At 36.4% G+C, this 23,199-nt stretch overlaps 1 protein-coding gene across 9 annotated transcripts in view; it reads left to right on the top strand.

Moving 5' to 3' along the window:
• LOC123864363 (FERM, ARHGEF and pleckstrin domain-containing protein 1) overlaps nt 1-19,580 on the top strand; it is an 84,677-nt gene extending 65,097 nt beyond the window's left edge. For 6 of the 9 annotated variants that reach the window (XM_045904731.1, XM_045904730.1, XM_045904732.1 and 3 more), the window contains 15 exons: nt 3,597-3,797; nt 4,092-4,185; nt 4,646-4,778; nt 5,428-5,611; nt 5,905-6,003; nt 7,101-7,168; nt 7,512-7,692; nt 8,139-8,276; nt 8,760-8,857; nt 15,928-16,051; nt 16,957-17,100; nt 17,603-17,727; nt 18,078-18,220; nt 18,765-18,881; nt 19,318-19,580. In XM_045904731.1, the coding sequence (XP_045760687.1) occupies nt 3,597-3,797; nt 4,092-4,185; nt 4,646-4,778; nt 5,428-5,611; nt 5,905-6,003; nt 7,101-7,168; nt 7,512-7,692; nt 8,139-8,276; nt 8,760-8,857; nt 15,928-16,051; nt 16,957-17,100; nt 17,603-17,727; nt 18,078-18,220; nt 18,765-18,881; nt 19,318-19,363 (1,895 nt within the window). In that variant the 3' untranslated portion in view covers nt 19,364-19,580. Of the gene's footprint in view, nt 1-3,596; nt 3,798-4,091; nt 4,186-4,645; nt 4,779-5,427; nt 5,612-5,904; nt 6,004-7,100; nt 7,169-7,511; nt 7,693-8,138; nt 8,277-8,759; nt 8,858-15,927; nt 16,052-16,956; nt 17,101-17,602; nt 17,728-18,077; nt 18,221-18,764; nt 18,882-19,317 lie in introns of those variants that run through there. The other 3 variants (XM_045904738.1, XM_045904737.1, XM_045904736.1) reach the window with 2 other exon arrangements.
• The last annotated feature ends 3,619 nt before the right edge of the window (nt 19,581-23,199 follow it).

Raw genomic sequence — 23,199 nt, 5'->3', positions numbered from 1 at the left:
ATTATAAATGCGAGTGCCTGTCTGACTACTAGCATTAACATACTACATCTCGTTGGCATATCATCTATTTCTAAATAAACTATTTTCATGTTTTTATTAACAAAAAATAACACGCGTTTTTAGTTTTTTACATTTGATGGCACGTTTTTACATTGGCGCCATCCATCCGTCAACAGCATGATGACTCCCATTACTGCTGTACCGTTGCCGTATCGTTGTCGGCCAATAAGATAGTGGTATGTATGGTGTAGCTTTTGCGGGCCTACCGTTGATGTTATCCGCAGACGGGAGAAAATGCTTCGGTTGCGCCGCGTACAGCGATGACGCCGCATACTGTGTCTAATGTGCGTTCAGTATTAGTTAGTGCGATAAAGATTCGAGGTAAACAAGAAAACCGTTTAGTGTAAGTATTTCGAGTTCTCGATTGAGATTGTACAATCAGAATAGACTGTAATATTACTATTTCATTGATATATGTATACTCGGTTATTTTTAAAATATAGGATATTCTGTCAATGAAACTTTTGAAACCTTCCTAAAGAATTCGGCAATTTTAAAAAATAGTACCAACCTAGCATGACCGCCAAGAAATGTTTTATGTGGGAGTCAATAAAATGGGATGTATAAAATGATCTGGGTATTTTATTCAAAGTTTGATTCAAATCCGGAGTATCCGATTTGATCCGGTCCATTCTTCCGGATCCGGTGATTCGTTCTTGCGTCATGTAAGGCCTAAAATGCATATCGCCCACGTAGTTCCATCTAACCTGTAACTGCTCATATAACATCACTCTGCTGTCTATCTGTTTGTCCATCCGTCCGTATGTCATGGATCTCTAGCTCGTAGACGGATTGAGTTATACAGACCTGATGTTTGGTGTAGAATGTTGTTCCAAAACCGAATAATAAAGTTAAAAGATTTTTCTGGGGGAATAAATACAATATGAAAGTCTTTTTTTTAAGTACTTACCAAAGCTTTTTTTGGTACTTTGGTATGTCGAATGTCATTGTCAAAGTTCATTAAGTAAAGAACAATAGATTTATTATTCTTTTTAATTTATTTTTATTGATTTCCCGATGTACTGCCCATTATGTAGTTTGTAAGCTGTAACCAAAACAATTGGTCATATGTAGGGAACTCTAATAGAGCAAATCTGACCCAAACTGAACTAGTCTATTCCACTTTTGCCTTTTAATGCCTCAATAGCTCAACCGGTAAAGAAGTGGACTGAAAACCGAAAGGTCGGCGGTTCAAACCCCGCCCGTTGCACTATTGTCGTACCTACTCCTAGCACAAGCCTGACGCTTAGTTGGAGAGAAAAGGGGAATATTAGTCATTTAACATGGCTAATATTCTTTTTTTTTTAAGAACTTTTCCGACATTTGTGGGGCGAATAATGTTACACGTACTTATTGCATTTATGTAACTGCTTAGTCTAAAATGATGTGGACGAAATGTTTTATTTTGATATTACCGGTATTTTAAAAATAACCCTGTATAATTTTTATTATAGTAATTCGGTATATTGTTTTGAGAATTTCGAATGTTACTTCCTTTTTGAATTTATATGTAATTGTAAGTGTAACGATATCCTTGCAATATACTGCCCCTCGGACTGGGGATAGTTAAACAATAAATAAATAAAATGAACGATCGTCGATGTTTTGTATTCACCTCTTTATACTCTATCCACGGAAAGAAGTTAGTATAACGCTCTCTCTGTTACGTAATTCCGTACAAATTACAGAGCTTAAAGCTCAGTGGGCGTTAACCATTTTGAGTCGCAACCAATTACAAACGATGCAAATTGAATTTATTGAATTTCAAATGTTTTTGAAAACATTTTTAATTGAATTTCGAATGTTTTTTTGGAAACATGTCTGTGATTGGTTGGCGGCTCAAAATGGTTAATGCCCACTGAGGTTTTTGGCTCTGCCATTTGTATTGTATTTGTATAAATTGCCATATGTATTGGATTACGTAGGTAAGAGAGAGAGAGCGCTATACTAATTTCTTTCCGCGAATAAAGTATAGTCACAACCCTGAAGTAAGGCCAACTAGACAAGATTGAATACGTTAACAAACTGAACGTTACTAAGCTACGTGCGAAAGCGAGAGATTAGTATCTGTCCTTATCTCTCGTACGCAATAATGTCGTCAGTTTGTTCACATTCTCGTTGGCCTTACTTTAGTTTGATTATTATTGACCTATTTATGCTGCAAGGAATAAAAATGTAAGTGTTACCAAACGTATAGCATGTTACTCTTATGTTGTAATTTTTTTTATCACGAATTGTATTTTTAATTTTTTATATATTTTTTTGCATTCTATATTGTTACATTTTCACGTTTATATTTTTCTAATGTAATGTTTTTTAATAATATTTATTTTTATTGTGTTCCTAAGTTTTGATACTTTATTTTCAGGTTTTATACTTTTAATTTTTTAATAGTATTAAATAATTTTTTTTCAGGAGTTTTGTTGTATAAAGTATAATATTTTATATGCCTTTCTTTTTACGAACTTAAATCGTACGGAAATCGTAACAAAATTAAACCCTTCCCATCCCAGTAGAATATTATAGTTTGTGTTTTTATTTTGGATAATATTTTTTTGCTATATATTATCTTATGATAATCTTTTTGTGCATGTGTTAATTATATTACTCTCCATACATTTTGAATTGAAAAAAAATATCCGTACAAATTGGATAGCTCAAACGTAAAAGGTCACAACTTATTTAGATTCGTTTCTGACATTATTAATTTTCAATACAATGCAAGTCCTTGTTTGTGTCAAAATGAAGTCTTAGATTAGCTCTTTTGCAAACTTATTGATTCTGACAATTTACTTGTGAACATTGATGCTATACCAACAAGACAGACAATCTTCCAAGACAAGGTTTATGTTCAGTTTTGTCAAATTAAAATTGCACCTATGTACATTATCTAAAACGAAATCACTAACCCTAACACTAACGCCACAGCCAAATATTAGTCTATTTAAAAAAAAAGAATTGTTAACCGTGACATTTTTTTGGTAAACTTTTCTTAGCGATTGGTAGTAATATTGTTCGTATAGTATCATTGTTTTTAACCCCCGACCCAAAAAGAGGGGTGTTATAAGTTTGACGTGTGTATCTGTGTATCTGTGTGTCTGTGTATCTGTGTGTCTGTGTATCTGTGTATCTGTCTGTGGTACCGTAGCGCCTAAACGAATGAACCGATTTTAATTTAGTTTTTTTTTGTTTGAAAGGTGGCTTGATCGGGAGTGTTCTTAGCTATAATCCAAAAAAATTGGTTCAGCCGTTTAAGAGTTATCAGCTCTTTTCTAGTTTTCTTGTATAAAAGAAGGTTAGATAACCGTTAGGTTCATAATATTCAAGTGTCAATTGACAAATGTCAAGCTGTCAAGATGGACGTTGCCAAGATATACATAATTATTTATTTGAAAATGATTTGTCGGGGGTGTTGAAAATTTTTAATTTACACTTGTTAAACAAATACATTTGTGATAAAGATTATTTTATTAAATGCGCGTATTATGTAATATTCTATTTTATGCATTACTTGAACATATTTTCCTCGTCCACAGAAGAGACGTCGCCAGAGGATGAGCACACGGTATCATCCGCAAGTCTCTGCATGTCCCCGAATGGAGACACGAGCACGGGACCACCTCTATACGCGTCCACACCGATGGAGAAGAGAATCCCGAACGGGTACCACGAGCGAATAGAGCGCTTGGACAATAGGAAAGAGGAACATAGTGACGCTGTCAATGGGAACGTTCATGGTGAGTATCAACACCCAATCATCAACACGCCTCATGCCCCTAAGAATAGCCCTTAGACAGTACCGAATAGAGCTCTTAGACAGGAGGGAGGAATATAGTGATACTGTCAATGGGAATGTGCTTGTTCAGGAAAACTAAATTCAGTGTCTACACAGAATATATTTTGTTACAGATTTTATTGAAACATTTCTTGATGGTCACGCTCATGCTGTCACCTAATTTTAATTTGTTACATACTTGACGCCCATGCGAGATGTTTTTCAATAGAATTAAGTTTTTTTTTTTTTTTTGCAGTAAATATAGTGTCCGTGTCAACGAATAATATGGACGTTTTGAGCGGAGGGGAAAGCGATGCTGGTGATACGTTGACCAGGCGGAATAACAACAGGTATGTTATTAAAAACATGTTTCACTTTTAAATACAAATCAAAAATTACGGAACCGGCAGGATTCTAACCTGCGCCTTCTGGGTTCGTTCCTGATGCTCTGACCGCTAAGCCACGGTTTCGCCTACTGCTAGTGACGAAATTTGTGACATATATGTTATAAATCGCTGCTTTCCTCGAAGTCCTCTAAAATCACTATCATAAAACTTCAAATAACAAAATGTTGACATAGGTTTTTCCTTTCAAAAGTTTACACCATCTCATCTCCATTTTCGCCAAATCGTTTTTATAAATGAAAATGTTCTCTTGGTTTGAAATACTGATTACAGTGGGTTGCACAGTATGTGGACAGTTTCTATTTTTTTTCAACTTCGAAAAACCGTCTCTAAGCGGCCATTTTTGCAGTAAAAAATACAGACAATCTGCAAAAACCCCTTAAAAATGTTATCAACGTTGTTCCAGTATAAGTTCAGGCGCAGTGTTGTCAGGCGAGACGACGAGCAAGCGGCGCGGCGCGGACATCACGTACTACGTAGCTAAGGAACTGCTCATGACCGAGCGCACCTACAAGCGAGATCTCGAGCTCATCACTGTTGTAAGAACTGATATATTATTTTTACTTCTCATGCTTGTAAAGTTCTTTTTTATACTCAGTGTAAGCGGACTAAAACTGCTCTCTATGCATAAAAGCGTTGTTTGGAAATGTCTATAGTACGTGAGCCTAGCCTCCTGTGCTCCTATGCTCTCCTGGTACTTTCCATGTAAGCTACAGTTGGTGTCACGTTAAAAGGTCTCCGACGTTGAACTTACGCAGTAGATGATATATCGGTCTACTTATTAGGCGAATTGTTAAAAGGTCTCTGACCTTGTACCTGTGTAGTGGATGATTTAGCGATGTATGGCTAGAGCATACGTAATGATCTGAAGAGGTGAAGTTTGCAAGTGGGAGCCCACTTGCAAACTTCACTTTGTGGGTGAGCACCACTTCAGCACTTCTTCGTAATCGAAGTGAAACTTGCACCTTGTACTTAACAAGGTCGAAGAACTTTTGACGTGGCACCGACTGTTGCTTACATGGGTAAAATACTAGGAAAACGAGAGACTCGCAGTTGAAGTTAGGCTCAGGCACTAGAAATCGCTATACAACACTTTTACGTCCAAAAGCATAAAAAGCTGTTTTAGTCAGCTTACACCCAGCATTTTACGAGCATGAGATAAACTGATTTTATTGTCAACGTTCACAGACGTGGTCGAAACGCGTGGGGACGATAGGGCGCAGCGCATCGAGCGGCGCGGAGGCGGCGGCCCTGGCGCGTGCCTGTCTCGCTCTGGAGCCCCTCGCTCTGCCGGCGGGAGCGCTGCTTGCCAAACTAGATCGCGCACTAGCCGCAGCTTCGCCCACCAGTAACCTGCCTGGCGATACTGAAGGTGGGTAGATTATTTCACAGGTTTCACTAGAGATTCAGAATAGCTGGATCTTCAATCATAACAACTTCTTTGGATTTGGATGCGCTACCGTCTCGAATTGCATCTGTCCAAGCATTTACCGCGAATCTTCAGTCATCCATACAAAACGCAACCTAGTTAGCAAATATAAGTACCGACTACATTGGACGTCATTGAAGCAAAATGGAACCGCAAAACTCAACTTATCTATATTCGATAATATCCATGCAGACCGAAATCTCTCAAAATTTGACGCACAAAAAATAAATTTCCAGAACTGGATCTGGAGTCCCTACTATCGATGCCCGCAGGCCCTCTGCTCGCGTATTTAGACAGTGTGCTGACCTCTATCGAGTCCACTATCATGTGCAACGGTAAATTGAGTGCGAGTGGACTCGGCCTAGTAGTGTTGAGACCTATCCGCGCGAAGAAGTACGTATAGCGCTCTCTCTGTTACGTAATCTCTTACAAATGACAGAGCCAAAAGCTCAGTGGGCGTTAACCATTTTGAACACCAACCAATCACGAAAGGAACTATGTTTTCTAGTCGAATTTAGAATATTTTTGAAAACATTTTTGAATGTTTTTTGAAAACATGTTGTGGTGATTGGTCACTCAAAATGGTTAGCACCCACTGAGATATTTGCCTCTGTCATTTATATGGGACGTAACAGAGAGAGAGAGAGAGAGAGCGCGCGCGCTATACTTACTTATTCCTGCGGATAGGGCATATAATTCTAGGGCACGTGGCTATTCGTTGTTTGTACGTGTGAAAGTTTGACGCAACACTTTCTAATGCACTAGATTGGGCATACCAAACAAGATTTTATGATGCGATTTGTAGGCTTAAGTTATGGCCAGTTCATGTTTGGTTTGAGAGCTTTGTGGAACACGATTTTACCGTTTTGTATTTTACTGTTATTTATTAGCGCTTGTTTTATTTTTCTGTGTAAATAGGTTTAATTTACTATAACGCTTTTCCGGTTTTGATTCTGGCATAGGTATGGCAAAGATGGAGGCAGAAATGTATGCAATCCAAATATGTAAAAGGAAAAGGTAACTGACTGACTGATCTATCAACGCACAGCTCAAACTACTAGACGGATCGGACTGAAATTTAGGATGCAGATAGCCATTATGAAGTAGAAATTCGCTAAGAAAGGATTTTAAAAATTCAACCCCTAAGTACCCCCAAGTGTAGTTTACATGGACGAAGTCGCTAGTCAGTTATATGACGTGTTTTTTTAATCAATGGCAATCGTGAGGTAAATTTCATGTTGTGCCACCATCTTTGCAATGTCGGTGCCGGCCAATGAAAAATCGCATATTCTCTGTCACACACATTAAATATCTCACTCTCATTGTAGGTTTTGTACACAGCTGGATATTTTGTATTGAGGTGCACTTTGCTAAAGTATTTAGATTGCTTTAGGATAATTTAACCAAAGGTTAATTTGAACCATTATTTCAGATGTGGAGGAACCCGAGTATAAGAAAATCGCTGAGATACTTCACGATTATTTATCGAATACATTTGATGTAAGTACCCTTTTTTTCAAGGTTAAAGCAGGAATTAAAATAAAATAAGCATATTTATACTTTTTTTATATTTTTAATGTACAAGATGATGGCTGCGATTCCATCCGCGTGACTAGATTTTTAAAATTCCCGTGGATTAGCTAATTTTTCGGGGTAAAAAGTATTACTATACACGTCGTCAGGATGCAAGCTATCTCAGTACCAAAATCGGTAAGACTGGTGGACCGCTAAAAATCTAGCAGACGGACAGATCCACATTCGCATTTATGATATTAGTATGGATTGATTATGATTTTCCTAATTACTTGGCTTATTGTATGCGCATGTATGTTTGTTTGTATAGGCGTACAACGAGTACATTCAGCAAGCGGGCGCGATGGTGGCTCTGGTGGAGAGCGCGCGGCGTCGCGGCGGGGACGGGTCGCGGCAGGCGGCCGCGTTCGACCGCGCCGCGCCGCTGCCCCTGGCGTGTCTACTGCTCCGCCCGCTGCATCGGCTGCATCACTACAGACGACTGTCGCACGGTGCGTATACTAAACACCGCGTTTTGAAGATGACCCAACGGCTCACAGCGGTATAGGTAACCTAAATGTTTCACTAGATGTAGCGGTTCATAGGAACAACATGTTCCAACGAACATCGGTGGCCGCACTCATGTCAATCATTCAGACGCAGCCCATCTCTAACGCTGAAATCTATAGAGCGCACTTTGACTTTGCTCAGACTTAAGACACTGTTAAAACGAGACAGCGTTATATCGCTGGCATGAATCTGTCTCGTTTTAACTCGAACTTAAGTCTAAGCAAAGTCAAAGTGCGCTCTATAGATTTCAACCTAAGAACACAGACCTACTTTCGTAAAGAGACACTTCCGCATTTATAATATTGGTATCGATTTATATTCATTTACCTTTCACAATCAATATGATTGTATCTTTATTTGATGGCAATAAAGTGAGCTGTGTTTACAGAGTTATGGTCGGCGACTAGTAGCAAAGCGGCTCGCAGGGCGCACGAATTGGCTCACGAGCTGGCGGGCACGGCCGAGGAGCAACTGAGGCACGTGGAGAACCACGCCGCGCTCTGCCAACTGCAGAGGGACGTTGTAGGTAAGTAGTTCTGTAGACTGGTTTCGGTCCGCCATATTTTAAAGCATGCTCATAGATGTCATTTTACTGAAAAGTGCGGAATCGCTGCACTAGAGATTGTCTTAACTGCATCTTTTTACCCGACTACGGCAAAGCCGAAAGGAAGGGTTATGATTTTATTAAAATATGAATGTATGAGCTTTGTCTATCTGAAGTATCTTTTAGGGATTTGTTATGCACCACAGATGTGTATCCGGTTTGTTAGGTTACAATGGTACTAAGTTTATAGTGCTGGCAAGAGCGCCGCCATATTTGCCTGCAATGCAAGTTATTTGTTAGTTGTAAAGAAATAAAATTTTCATGAGAGATACATATTTTTCTACGCTATGTTGATATAAATAATAAACAAAAATACGTAATTTATAACTAATTCAGAAATATATAGATAAGAACCTTGTAATTGTAATAAATATATGACAGGCATTTTTATTGTTTTTGGCATAGGTTATGACAAGCTTCTAGTTGTGGATCGAGAGTTCGTAAGATTCGGCTGCGTTTACAAACACTCTTCTAAAGGATTACAACAGAGAATGCTTTTTTTGGTAAGTATTTAAAAAATGTACTGATCGTTATCAAATGCAGTTAAATATCTTGGAAACCAATCCCATTTTTAATTATGTTTTGGTAAGCATCAAGCTTGCACGGTTATTTTGAGCCCTAAAATTTCTGTTGTGACGAGTTGATGACTAATTATGTTGTGGAGGATTGGGTGTTGGTGTTAATATAAATAAAACGACTGCTCGAGTGGAGCGTATATCGTGTAATGACGAGAATGAATTAGCACACTCTAATGTACAGCATAAGCAGTTTTGACTCAAGCCGGTGTCACACCGAGCTTAAGGTTCGAGGCACACGAAGCCTACACTACACCTCCACCGTTTTTTTTTTTTTTTTAAAGAAAAACAAATAAATCATACACATAAAAAAAAAACTTAATCATAAAAGGGAATAGTTCTATTCTTATGTACTAATTTAATTTTATCATCTACAATTATCTTAACATTTGGAGATACATCTTCTACCACTGAGTATGGACCTTTATATAAATTTTCCAGTTTTTTAGTATTCTCTTGCTTAACCAACACCAAATCATCCTTTTCGTAACAAATTGGATTTATTTTTGTATCATATCTAAATTTTCTAAGTTCTTTACTTTTTATTAAATTATTTCTTGCATCACTTTGGGCTTTTTGCAATCTATATTTAAGTTCAAGAGGATAACTTTCAAAGTTATATAAAGGTTCAACTTTTGATGTCAAATTGTTAGGCAATACACATGCATGACCAAATACCAATTCATAAGGAGTATATTTAGTTTCACTATGAACTGTTGTGTTGTAAGAAAATTTCCAGAAGGGAATCCAAGAACTCCATGAATTTGGAAAACCATTAGTTTGTATTCTAAGAAAATTACCTAAACCTTTATGTGTATTCTCTAACGCACCAATAGATTCATGATGATAAGCAGTTGATAAAAGTTTATCTATACCTAAAATATTACAAGTTTCTTTCATTACAGAACTAATAAATTCGGATCCTCTGTCCGTGCCAATAATCCTTGGAACGCCATAAGATAAAATAAATTTTTCCACAAAAGCTTTAGCAACCTCTTCAGCTGATTTTGTAATTAATGGGTATGCTTCTAAATATTTCGTTAATTCACATTGAATTGTTAGTATATATTTATATCCAAAATCATCTTTATCTATAGGACCAACAATATCTAAAAATACTTTATCTAACGCTGAAGATGCTGTCGTTGTTACAGTTAGAGGTTCTCGAATATACCTATGATGCTTACACTTTTGACACTTAATACACTTTTTGATAAACTCGATAACATCTGTTTCCATCCCTGGCCAATAATAATACTTTTTAATATTGTTAAGAGTTCTCCTTACTCCTGCATGTCCACTTGTAGGCAATAAGTGAAAATCATTTAATATGAGTTTCTTTTTATCACTATCGCTTACTCTTTCAACATTATTTATTACACAAAACCTAAGGTTTTCTTTATTTTCACTTTTATTATCTTTCATTTTATTTAACATTGTTTTAATCATTTTCAAGTTATCTTCATTTTTTATTATTACGAGCTCTTTTATATTTATCTCTTTACACATATCTTCCAACTCCTTCAACAAGTCGTCTCGCGCCCTTATTGATAAGGAATCTGGATTCAAACATGAATATATAGTCGACTTTTCCTTAACGTACATGTAGTTTTTATTTTTTGAAACGCGTTTATTTAGTCTTTTATTATTTAAAATATTTAACCACTTAGTCTTATCGATTAACGTCAGTTCCGTGTCATTATCAGTCTTTTTTAGTATTTCAACAACGTTAGGTTGATCAGTCCTTACGTTGTCTACATGTTGTCTTAATACCGGTAGGTCCTTGTTTGTAATAATATTATTATTCTCACATTCTCTCGCTCTCTTACTTTGTGCACGTGTCATCACATTAACATTCTTCTCACTTACATACTTCTCATTCATACTCTTCAACTCATTAGATTCCACAATCATACGAGATAATGCATCTGCAGCTACATTACTCTTTCCTTTCACATACTCAACAACAAAATCATACTCTTCCAGACAAAGTCTAAATTTAGTTAAGCGACTGGTAGGATTTCTCATCCCAAATAAATATATTAATGGTTTATGATCTGTTTTTATCCTGAATTTACGAGCATATAAATAAGGTCTAAAATATTTAACTGACCATACTATAGCTAGTCTGTGATAGCCTAGTGGTTAGAACGTCCGCCTACTAATCGGAGGTCGGGGGTTCGATCCCGGGCACGCACCACTAACTTTTCAGTTATGTGCGTTTTAAGCAATTAAAATATCACTTGCTTTAACGGTGAAGGAAAACATCGTGAGGAAACCTGCATGCCTGAGAGTTCTCCATGTTCTTAAAGGTGTGTGAAGTCTGCCAATCCGCATTGGGCCAGCGTGGCGGACTATGGCCTAAACCCTTCTCATTCTGAGAGGAGACCCGTACTCAGTAGTGGGGCGGAAATGGGTTGATCATGATGATGATGATGACTATAGCTAGTAATTCTTTTTCTATAATCGGGTAATTTAGTTCTGCTTTATTTAAATTTCTGCTCGCATAAGCGATTGGTTTACCGTTTTTATTGCATAATACACTACCTATTGCAAAGCCTGAACTGTCTGTTTCTAAAACAAATTCATTACTATCTGAAAAATCTGGATAACTCAATACTGGAGGATTAATGAGAATATTTTTTAATCTGTTAAAAGCTTCTTCACATTCTGATGTCCAATTAAAAATTGCATCTTTTTTAGTAAGTTTATTTAGAGGTAAGACAATATCTGCAAAAATTTTTACGAATTTTCTATAGTAATTAGCGAATGCTACGAAACGTTTTACGTCATCAGTTGATTTTGGAACAGGATAATTTTTTACCACTTTCACCTTTTCTGGATCTGGTAAAATTCCATTGTCTGAAATAACATGGCCTAAGTATAAGAGTTCCTTCTTTAAAAATTCACATTTTGAAGGATTTAACTTGAGATTGACTTTTCGAAGTCTCTCGAAAATTGTAATTAAATTTTTATTATGATCTTCCAAATTTCTACCTAAAACTATTAAATCGTCTAAGTATATCAGACATTTGTCGTAATTCAATCCTGCCATAGCAACTGTCATTGCTCTAGAAAAAGCACTTGGACTGATTTTCAGCCCCATAGGCAGTCTTTTCATTTGATATTGACCTTGATCAGTCGAAAAAGCAGTATACTTTCTACTTTCTGGATCTAATTCAATTTGATAATACCCTTGCGATAAATCAAGATGTGAAAAATACATGAAACCTGATAACGAATCTAGGATATCTGTAATATTGGGTAGTGGAAATTTGTCATCTTTTATATTATCATTAAGCTTTCTATAATCTATAACGACTCTCCATTTTCTTTCACCTGTTTTATCTACCTTTTTTGGAACTATAAGCAATGGACTTGACCAATCACTAACTGACTCTTCTATAATGTCATTTTTAAGTAACTCTTCAACCTGTTTTTTAATTTCTTGTTTTTGTGCAAAGGGTAATCTATATGGTTTACTATAAACCGCTGAAGTATTTTCTTTCAATTTAATGTCTTGCTTGTAAATATTCGTTACACTCAACTTATCATTTGGTAAGTGAAAAATGTCACTATACTTAGCACAAATATTTTCAATCGTACTTTGTTCTTCCTTATTCAAATAAGAGTCCAACTTTAATAAAGAAAATAATTCACGCGTGCGTGACGGGCTTAATGAATTAGAACTAAACTTACTTATATAATAATCATCTGCATCATGCACAATGGGTTTAATATTTCTTAAAAGTACTTTATTTTCCGTTGTATTCAATATCTTAACAGGTAAACACCCATTTTTTGGCGAAGAAATTGAATTCGCTATAAATACACCATTAGCCACTTCATCGCTCACAATTACACAATCTCTATTAAGATTAGTAGGAATATACTTAATAACTTCACATCTAGGTTCTATTTCTAACACGTCATCAAAGTTAAGTGCTAAACTTACAGTACTAAATCTGTTTCTTAATATTAAACACTTATTTTTATAGTTCACAATCCCACGGTATTTTAATAGAAAGTCTTGCCCTAAAATTCCAGATGAATTACATGGTAAATCACGGAACACATAAAATTTTTGTTGGAATTTTTTACCATAGCAGTAGAGATCTAAAAATACATAACCCTCTGACATAAGACCTCCACCGACTCCATTAATCTCAAACTCATCAGCATAAAACTGTGGTTGATTTCTAAATGTATTCAATGAACTACGCTTAATAGCGCAAATTGATGCTCCAGTGTCCACTAATAAGTCTACTGTCTGACCGTAACGCCTAAAATTTACCCAATTTATACTATTTCCTGACAAAATGAATTTAGGGACGAAAAAATTTTTCTGAGCTCTCATTGTTTTCAGTTGACGAAGGAGCAGCATAATTTATTTTCCTCTGATTCTTATTTGTAAAAGCTCCCCGTGAACTCCTATTGTTATTTTGCCACTGATATGTACCACCACGACCTCGATTTGGGTTTGCACCCCTGAACGCATTTCTGGCAGATGAAAACCCACGATTATAATATGAATTTCTTTGAGAATTATTATAAAAGTTGTCGTTGTTATGGTACGAATTATATGACCTTGGATAATATTGTGGCCTCCCTCTGTTATAATTATTATAACCCCGTCTACCACGAAATTGACCTCTTTGATATGTCATGAAAGGAGGAGGAGAATGCACTAAAGCTTCGTCCTCCGCTGCCCTTATTGCATCTTTCAGACTGTTATAGTTGCGTGCCGCTATGATCGTGCTTAATTTTTGGCTCCGTAACCCATCTGCAAACCGTTTTATAGCATTTTTTTCATTTAATGGCCGCAAAATTTCGTATTTCGACGGCTCTCCGTCAGCCTGAGAAATCGTTAAATCTATGAATAATTTTTCAATTTCCTTTCCAAATTCTTCAATCGACTTATTGGCCTGAACGGTCGACTGTAGTTTACTTTGTAACGCTACATCGGATTTTTTAGTTAATAGGTGCAACTTCATGTCCCGCAATAAAGATTCTACATCATCGTATTTTGTATTAAGACGCAGCTTAGCATTACGCGATAGGCGCGTCTTCAAAATAAAATTCACAAGTAAGCATTTACTTTCGGTATTTAACATTGAATTATAGAATAGAATAGAATAGAATAGAATAGATTTTTATTCAAATAAACTTTTACAAGTGCTTTTGAATCGTCAAATAATTTACCACTGGTTCGGTTATAAAGTTCAATTGCATCTATTAATGCTTGCGTAACACTTTCGTCGTCGGTCATTATAGGCAACAAGTTTACCGCGGTTTTCAAATCAAAACTTACCTTGTTCTCCATCTTGTCTGTTGAAGTTTCCTGAAAATTACACAAGTTAAAAATATCTCTATATAAACTCTCTACCTTATATTTAATTCCTACTATATATTTTTGAGTGTCCTGTGTATATTCGTTTTTATCTAATTTTTTATGTACTATTCCTATCACGTCTAAATAACTATTATAACATTTATTTGCCTCACTGTACTTTTTCACTAACAAGTCCCCTTTTCTTCTGGTAGGTCCGATTTTAACTAAATAAGTCCTTATCTGAGTTAACTCCACTACTATTGTATCCAATTGTTCTAATTCCATAAGTAAGTATAGTAATTTTTATAAGTTTACACTTAGGTAACCGATGCAGTTCTCAGAAAAAAAAAAAAAGGTCACAGTATATTTCACTGTCCGGTAGGTACACTGTTCATACACACTGGGTCGGGCCACGTCGGCTAAAATTCTCGGAACGTCGCTTCGCGCGGCTCAAATATGTGCTGAGGTCACCATCTCCGGGGGCCTTGATACAACGTTGATATGGCTTGCATTCATTTCTCTTCTTAGAATTTGTTTTGATTTTTGTTGGCATCTCTTATACAAATACCACATTATAGCCATCACCATTATCGTTAACACCACAATTAATAAAACATCACTGAGTTCTAATTCCGAATAGAGGCGATTAGCGCTGCTGGCCTCGCCATTTGCGTTCTGCGCCACCACGATGGTTTCTTCTTTTTCCTTAGAATATTTCTTTCCCATTTTCTTTCTTCTTTAAGTTCTTAAGGCAGGGTCGCCATGTGGAGGATTGGGTGTTGGTGTTAATATAAATAAAACGACTGCTCGAGTGGAGCGTATATCGTGTAATGACGAGAATGAATTAGCACACTCTAATGTACAGCATAAGCAGTTTTGACTCAAGCCGGTGTCACACCGAGCTTAAGGTTCGAGGCACACGAAGCCTACACTACAATGTACTGAGTGGGATATTTTCAGATTAGGGCGCGTTCGGAACCCTCGTAGCTTACTGGTTTTAGGTTTACGTTAATAATCACCATAACATCAATTTTTATTTTACATGTTCAACAATTAACTATCAAAAAGTTTACAGTGGTACCTACTTTAAACAAATGATTTTGACTTTGACTGCATATTAATTAGTCATCACAATAAAATAGTATTTTTCCTAAGACAAAAAAAACTGCTTAAATCTAAACAGAATTTCTGCTCTTTAAACCTTAAATTGAGTCTCATGGAATCATTATATGACAAAAATTTGTAATAACTGGCAAACAACTTCAGCATACAAGGAACCAAAAGTTTAATTTTCTATAATCCGCCAACCAACGAAATCTGTATGGTGCAACATGCAGCATGCGACATGCACCGTCCGCCCTCCCACTGATAAACATGCAGGGAAAGTCAGCCACCAAGCAAGCCACATGCAGCACCACACAAAACCCAACACCACTCGATACATATAACTTGAGCATAGTCAATTTTTATGCCTCTGGCCGACTAAAGGGGGGCGGGTGGCTTTCCTCCGTGCGGGAGCACACGATTGGTTGATCATTCGCTGCTTGTTTGCTGCTATGCGCGATTTTTCCCTCACAAGCCGCTTTTTGCTCAAGTTGTTTGTCGATGCACCTAGAACTATTAAGTCTTTTCACAGTAATTTTAATTAATCTTCCTCTGTCGTCAGTTTAGTGACATGATGCTGCTGACGTCCAAATGCCTGAGCGGTCAGTTCCGCGCGCACAGCGTTTTGCCACTGGAACAACTTACCGTCGAACCCACCGACCTTCCGCACTCCTTTCTTATTACTGGTAAATATCACTTTCACAGAGGTTAGGACGTCTGTTGGAGTTCAATCCCCCGCACGCACCTCTAACTTTTTGGAGTTATGTGTGTTTTAAGCAAATTTTTTTTAAAGAATATTAGCCATGCTAATCATGACTAATACTCCCCTTTCCCCTCCAGTTAAGCGTAAAGCTTGTGCCAAGAGTGAATGTGAGCCATGTTAAATGACTAATATTCCCCTTTCCTCTCCAACTAAGCGTCAGGCTTGTGCTAGGAGTAGGTACGACAATAGTGCAACGGGTAGGGTTTGAACCGCCGACCTTTCGGAATTCTGTCCGCTCCTCAACCTTTGAGCTATCGAGGCATCTTACCTCAATATCGAATATCACTTGTGTTAAAGGTGAAGGGAAACATCGCGAGGAAACCATGAAACCGCACTTGGCCAACGTGGTAGACTATGCCTAAACCCTTCTCAATTTCATACTTTAAATTTTCTATCGGTGTCTTTGAAAAACTCTTTCTTTCTTTACTCTTGACAAGGACATATTTCTGAAAAACATTTCAACCAAACAATCAAGTCAAAATATCTCAATTTTCGCTTCTTTGTTGGTTGGAACTTTTTCAGAAAATACGACCAATTAACCGAGAGAAACGTGCTCAGGCTGTTTAGGTTGCTTAGACACATAACTGTCTACTAGTGACTATATAGTAAAACATCTTACTAGTAAAGCTTTCCAACGGATCAGATTTCTTAACTGACCTACCTATCTTCGGGACCTATTTGTTCAGTTGTAAATCGAATCTAACAAAAGGATCTCGCAATTTTAATCATAACATGATAAATATCTTGATTTTTAGAATCTTCTCGGTCGATTGTACAGCTTGTTTGTTTAACAATATATTTTTGTTACTCTTGATATCTCCTAAACAGGCGAAGATACGAACATAACGCTAAGCACCAGCAATGAGCAGGAATACCTCGGTTGGCTGCAGTCGCTTACAGCGAGCGTGGAGGCGGCGCGCGACCGGCCGCACAAAGTGGACACACAGCTTACTCCGCAATTGCAGGATTATGGTGAGTGGTTATTTTAAAAGATTTAAGAGATGAGAGAAGAGAAGTGTAAAATGATGCTCGCGACTCACACTCGCTCACGCGCACGACCACGCACCCTGTGCGCGTGCGTGCGTACGTACGTGCGCGCGTGCTTGTGTGGGTGTGTCATACGTCCCAAACTCTTCAATAGATTTTGGTAAATGAAGTGTTGTAACATCTCTTGAATGGATATGTAGTAGTCTGGGTCTTAGGTTTCCAACTTTATCTGAACTTTATCTTTACAAATGTTTGGTCTGTAAGCTGACTGAAATACTACTGTTGATGCAGTCGGCACAACTTTCGACCGACTGCAGTTTTTAGTGCCCGCACTAGAACTGCATTAAAATTCCATCTTGACTGCGATTTTGCAGTCGGTTTGCAGTCCTTCTGTATAGACTCTTATGAACATATTTGGCAGTAGGGTGGGGTAGGCTCGTATTCTCCTCTTCTGTTTGGCTGTGTAGTACTTGATATTTCTGTTCAGATGACGGGGAGAGCTCGGAAGCCCCTAGCGGCGCGGGCGGCTCGAGCGCGGGCAGCGCGCTGGCGCACGTGTGCTGGCACCGCGCCACCTCGCTGCGCAGGGACCAGCTGCACCTCGCCATGCGGGTATGATTACACTTACATACACCACTTCCCACTGTCCATTTGTTCGTTTTCTCCCTAACGTTAAGGTTGTCTGAAAGAGATCGCTATTTAACGATATGACTTCCGTTTTGTACCTATATTTTAAATTTTCTTTTTTGTTACCTGTCATTCGTGTGTTTCGGTGCAATAAATGGCGTTATACGGCACTACACAAACAATAGAAATATTGTTAGTTGATGTGGCGTGCTTATAGAAAAATGTCATAAGCGCGACTGGATATTGATGCATTTGCTTTTCGGAATTGCTACACGAATTTTGAGGCCGACTGTACAACAAAGATGTTTTCATGAAGTTATACATTGTTTCCACAGAGTCAGCTGTCCGGCTATCTGCTACGAAAATTCAAAAACTCCCACGGCTGGCAGAAGCTGTGGGTGGTGTTTGCAGTATTCACGCTGTTCTTCTACAAGACATGTCGGGACAAAGCCCCGCTCGCTTCACTGCCGTTACTCGGGTAGGAACAATTTTTTAAATACCAATGAGTTCCTTGACCATAATTTTTTAGGATTCCGTATCCTGTGTCAACGGGACCGCATTAATAAGCATCTGCTATCCGTCAGCAGCAGGCAGTACTTCACGAACCGCAATAGAGTTGAAATTTTAACAGTGTGTATTTCTATTGCCGTACCGTTATTGTAATTAATAATAATTAAGTGATTCAAATTCAAATCATTTAATTTGCTCAAATGCAGGTTAAAAATAGTTATTACAATTATTTTGGGTATTATCACATGATATAGTCTGTACAAAATGACTTCTCACGCGCTATTTTAACTCTATGGGTCAATTACTGTCGTGTCAAAAGTACGGTTCACCTTTAAAATAAGGACTGACATCGTACTTTGACATGAAATTGACAAATTAAGTTAAAATGGCGCGTGAGAAATCATTTTCTACGCATTATATACTAATTTAAAAAAAATACTTAAGTGGTTTCTACAGAAGGTTTAAAAAGCTTGTATATAAGTTCTATTGGTCATGACTCATGATTTCAACAGGTATAGTGTGGGTGCGCCTGCGCCGAGTGACGGCATCGACAAAGACTTCGTGTTCAAGCTGCAGTTCAAGAACCATGTCTACTTCTTCCGGGCTGACAGCCACTTCACCTATACCAGGTAAAGTTTTTGTTCCTCTCTAGAATACCTAGGTGGGTAAGTTACTTATAACTTTCCGGCGTTATTTGCGTTATAAGCAATTAAATGTCACTTGCTTTAACGGTGAAGGAAGACATCGTGAGGAAACCTGAATGGCTGAAAGTTCTCCATAATGTTCTCAAAGGTGGATGAAGTTTGCATCCATCAAAACTTGGCCAGCGTAGCGGACAGGAACGGACGTAAACAGGAAACTTAAAACTTGCATTCTGAAAAGAGATTCGTGCTCGGTAGTGGCCCAGCGATGGATTGATCATGATGATGAAATAAAAAATCACGTCTATCTTGTTGCGTCGTGATTGAAGAACAAAACAAACAATCACACTTTCGCATTTTTTTTTAATGTTTGTTATTCAGAGTTATTAAAGTATTTTCCTTTACGTTTGGTTTCTTTTACCAGGTGGATAGAAGTTCTCCAATCACCAATGGTGTCTCATCAAGATTGACTTTGAAATATTAAAGATTAAAATAACCTAATTTGTATTGAAAAAATAAATAGATATTGTTTGGATATTGGTGCCATATCGATTATTATTATTATGAAAACGGAGGAAAATTAAAGATCTTGCCTTATAAATAAAATTGTAATATATTCACAGCGGAGATCAATAGAATTCTCAACAAATCAGATCTTCTTACTTATAAAGTAAGAATATTTTTGATATTGTTTTTGTGTGTGATTCTGTATATGAGAGCTGAATAAACCTTTATTTTTTTTTTTTTTTTTTTATATATTTAAAAGTGTAGAAATTCCTAAATTAGGCTATTATTAATTCCTAAATTATTATATTGGCATAATATTTGGTATTAAAATATTGGTTGTGAATAGAGTTGCCAACTAAAGAATTTCCTGGGACATTTCACTTGTGCGGAAAAATATTATCCTTAAATTGTGGAAGCACATTAGAGCTGATTTCTTCATATTATATACATATTGTGTGGCAATTTTATTGATTTTTATTTAAATATAGATTTAGACCTTTAAGACTCTCAATTTAGATTAGAGATTGTGTTAAAAAGAGCCGAATTAAGTAGCGCTATTGAATATTAACAGAAAAAAAATGACTTAATTTTTTTTTTCGTTGCAGTATTTCAAATTGACGAAAGTCACTAAGCTAAAGCAAAGCCTTTGTACCAAAATTTTCGCATACTATGATTTATTGTAATGTAGTTAGTTTTCCCGAGACATTGTAGTCCCGGATATGGAACTAAAAATTTTAGATATGAGTTTTTAAATAATACCGGTTATAAGTATTTTAGTGTTAAAGATATGATTTGGGCATTAGTGATTAGAAAATTGTGCCTATTCGGTTGTACCTGAATCTGAATAGACAAGTCCAAGGGCCAGCTGCACCCCTAAAAGTTATCATTATAGTTAAATTTGATCACAAAAGTACAAGCAAATTGGGTGGCATAAGTCAGTATTCTTACCTTCATAAATTAAGGTTAGATATATGCTAAATATTGAAAGACTTGTGCAACCTTCAAACTTTACTTAACGGTAACCGCTTGTGGTGTATCTGGACCTTAAGGGCGAAGCGACCGGCTTGCCCGCGAAATTCAAATTTAATTTGGTTTCTCTCAATTTGTAAACCAATACGACAACGTAGGCTTATGGCATTCTGATTCCGACAGTGGCAGTATCATCCTCACAGGTTTATATAAAAATCTTTACTTGAAAAGGTCCAGTTTTAGAAATTAATTAAAGTATCGACTATTCTCACAAATTAGTCGATACTTTAATTAATTTCTTATTAGAATGCCATAAGCCTACGTTGTCGTATTAGTTTACAAATTGCGAAAAACCAAATTAAATTTGAATTTCGCGGGCAAGCCGGTCTCATGCCCCTTAAAGTAGTGATATATATTTTTCTCAAAGTTTAGCCCAATTTTTGGACTAGTTAATTTGGTTTAGTTTAGAGATTTGTGTACAATCAAATAGATTCCAATACTGTATTAAAATACATGTTTTGATTGTTATTTATAATAGTTAAAGGAACTGCTGAATGAAGTACAATATTAAGATAGATAGGACATTCCAAGAATTAACAAGACAAATAACTAAATAATACTTTACCTTAATATAGGTATTTTAATGAGAAAATTGTCTAAGGACAGAATCAAACATAATATATTCAATATTAATATTATTTATATATTATACATAAATCTTTATTGATTTTTATCACAACTATATTATTATAGGTTCGTTTTATGTGTGTTTAGCAGTAGTTGAAATATTTGTATTGATATTTTCAAAACACGTTTATATTGCAATAAAATAATATTGAATGTGCCTTTTGTATATACAGGATGTTCAATAGAACAACAGCTTTAAGGGAGTAAAATTTAAACGAGGTGATAGAGTATTATTATAAAACTAATGTTTTACAGGTAGAACACTTTTGTTTAAAATTTATTTTGGGGTTGTTTCTACTCATTTAACACGGTTTTCTTTCGTTTGGGTTTTAATTGACTTTAAGTTTATGATGTCTCTATTTCTTGCACATTCTGTATAATTTATTTTTATTTATGTACATACAACAATTGTATTTATGTACTAAAATGACATACCTAATCTAAAATAGGTTAGTTTAGAGATTGTACACCTATTTAAAGACCTCAGATTACCTTCCTTACGTTTCCTCTTAATGTAAGTATACCTTAAGTTATAAAATACACGGTTTGTTTTAATTTATACACATTATGCTCCATTTGAATAGGAAATGAAATAAAATCTCATATTGTGTTTTCATAATAATTGTTATATATTATGGAAAATGTAGGTAGAATTGATATTAAGTATATTAAATGTTTATCTGACAAAGTTTTTTTAAATTCATTTCTATATTATGTTACAAACTGTTTTTATGAATATTCAATTAAATCAACACTGGTATGAAGATGATAGTATTACATAATATTAGGAATGTTTTTCAATGAAAATGTTAAAAAGACGCCTTGACTGAATTTTAGATTCGCTTTGGTATATGACGTCTTAAATTAAAATCGCGCACACACTATTGTTATGGAAAATGGAAAGGTGGCAGTGCAATTTTAATTTAAGACCTCCTATGTCTAAAAGAAAGTATTGTATGTGAAAGTGAAATATTTATTGCAAATCGTATACGCTAACATGAGATGCTGTATAAAAAACAGGGGTTATTTTGCAGAAGTCCATGAAATATATAGACCTTGCCTAATTTTACTTTAACACTGAAGCATTTTTACGCTCGAATTCTGTCAAAGTTGGTGAGATGTAAAATCTCATAATTAGCACACAAATCTCATGTTATTTTGCACGCATGCGGCTAAAGACAAATCTAGTGGGTAAGCGCGCGCTGAAACTTAATTTCTTTTCGAAGTTTTCTGCAGGCCAGGTTCACTTGGTCACGTGACCAGAGAAATATACCTACGCCAGCGCGCCCTTCGACGGCCTCATAACTCAGAAGTCATAAGAAAGAGAGAGAAAGAGTTTACGCGCTTTTGTTAGGTACATTCTAGATCGCAGCGCTGTGCGAGCTGAATAGCACTTTATTGCGTCATAATAAGAGTCGTTATTTATTTGAACGTCTTTGTGATTGAGACTCCTATATACCTGAAAGGTATTATTAGTATTCTGTTTTGTCACGCAATTTTGGTGACCCTAATATTGCAATATCTTAGGCTGGTTTTACAGTGACGCTTACCGTCCGCGCGGGTGGTAAGCGCGGTGCCGAATTGCCGTCAGCGCGGGCCATCCGCGCGACTATGTAACGATCCAAGAGACGCAAAGCTCGTGGCCCGCGACGCTTACCAACCGCGCTGGCGAAAGCGTCACTGTAAAACCACACTTACGTTGCAGCCAAATAATAACGCGTGATTTCCCGCTAGCTCATCTCTCGCTTTATATTATAATCCATGATTTATGATATACCTAGCTTGCTTGCATATCTCCATATAAAATTCTGTAGGATCAATTTAATTTATAGAATAGTTTGTATTAAATGTAATTAATTCCAAAATGTTACAAGGCTGTGTCCTACATACAAAATAATATGTAAAATGGCGACACTGGTATGTTCTTCGAGCTATTTATTAAAAACATTGTCATCACAAAGGTCAACACATTAATATTTTTGTATAAATAAATGGATGGAAAGAAACGTTTTTTGTTTTATTTTTTAAACATTTTTAGTTTAAGGTGAACGCACATCAGACTGCACTGCCGGGCAGGCAACTTTAATGTTCTTTGAAATGAAATCATATTAATTATGTACAATAATACAATAGTTAAGGTAAC

The sequence above is a fragment of the Maniola jurtina genome, chromosome 4, assembly GCF_905333055.1.
Source record: "Maniola jurtina chromosome 4, ilManJurt1.1, whole genome shotgun sequence".
Lineage (NCBI taxonomy): Eukaryota > Metazoa > Arthropoda > Insecta > Lepidoptera > Nymphalidae > Maniola > Maniola jurtina.
The sequence above is the reverse complement of the archived record's forward strand: the minus strand, read 5'-3'. Positions and strand labels throughout refer to the sequence as shown.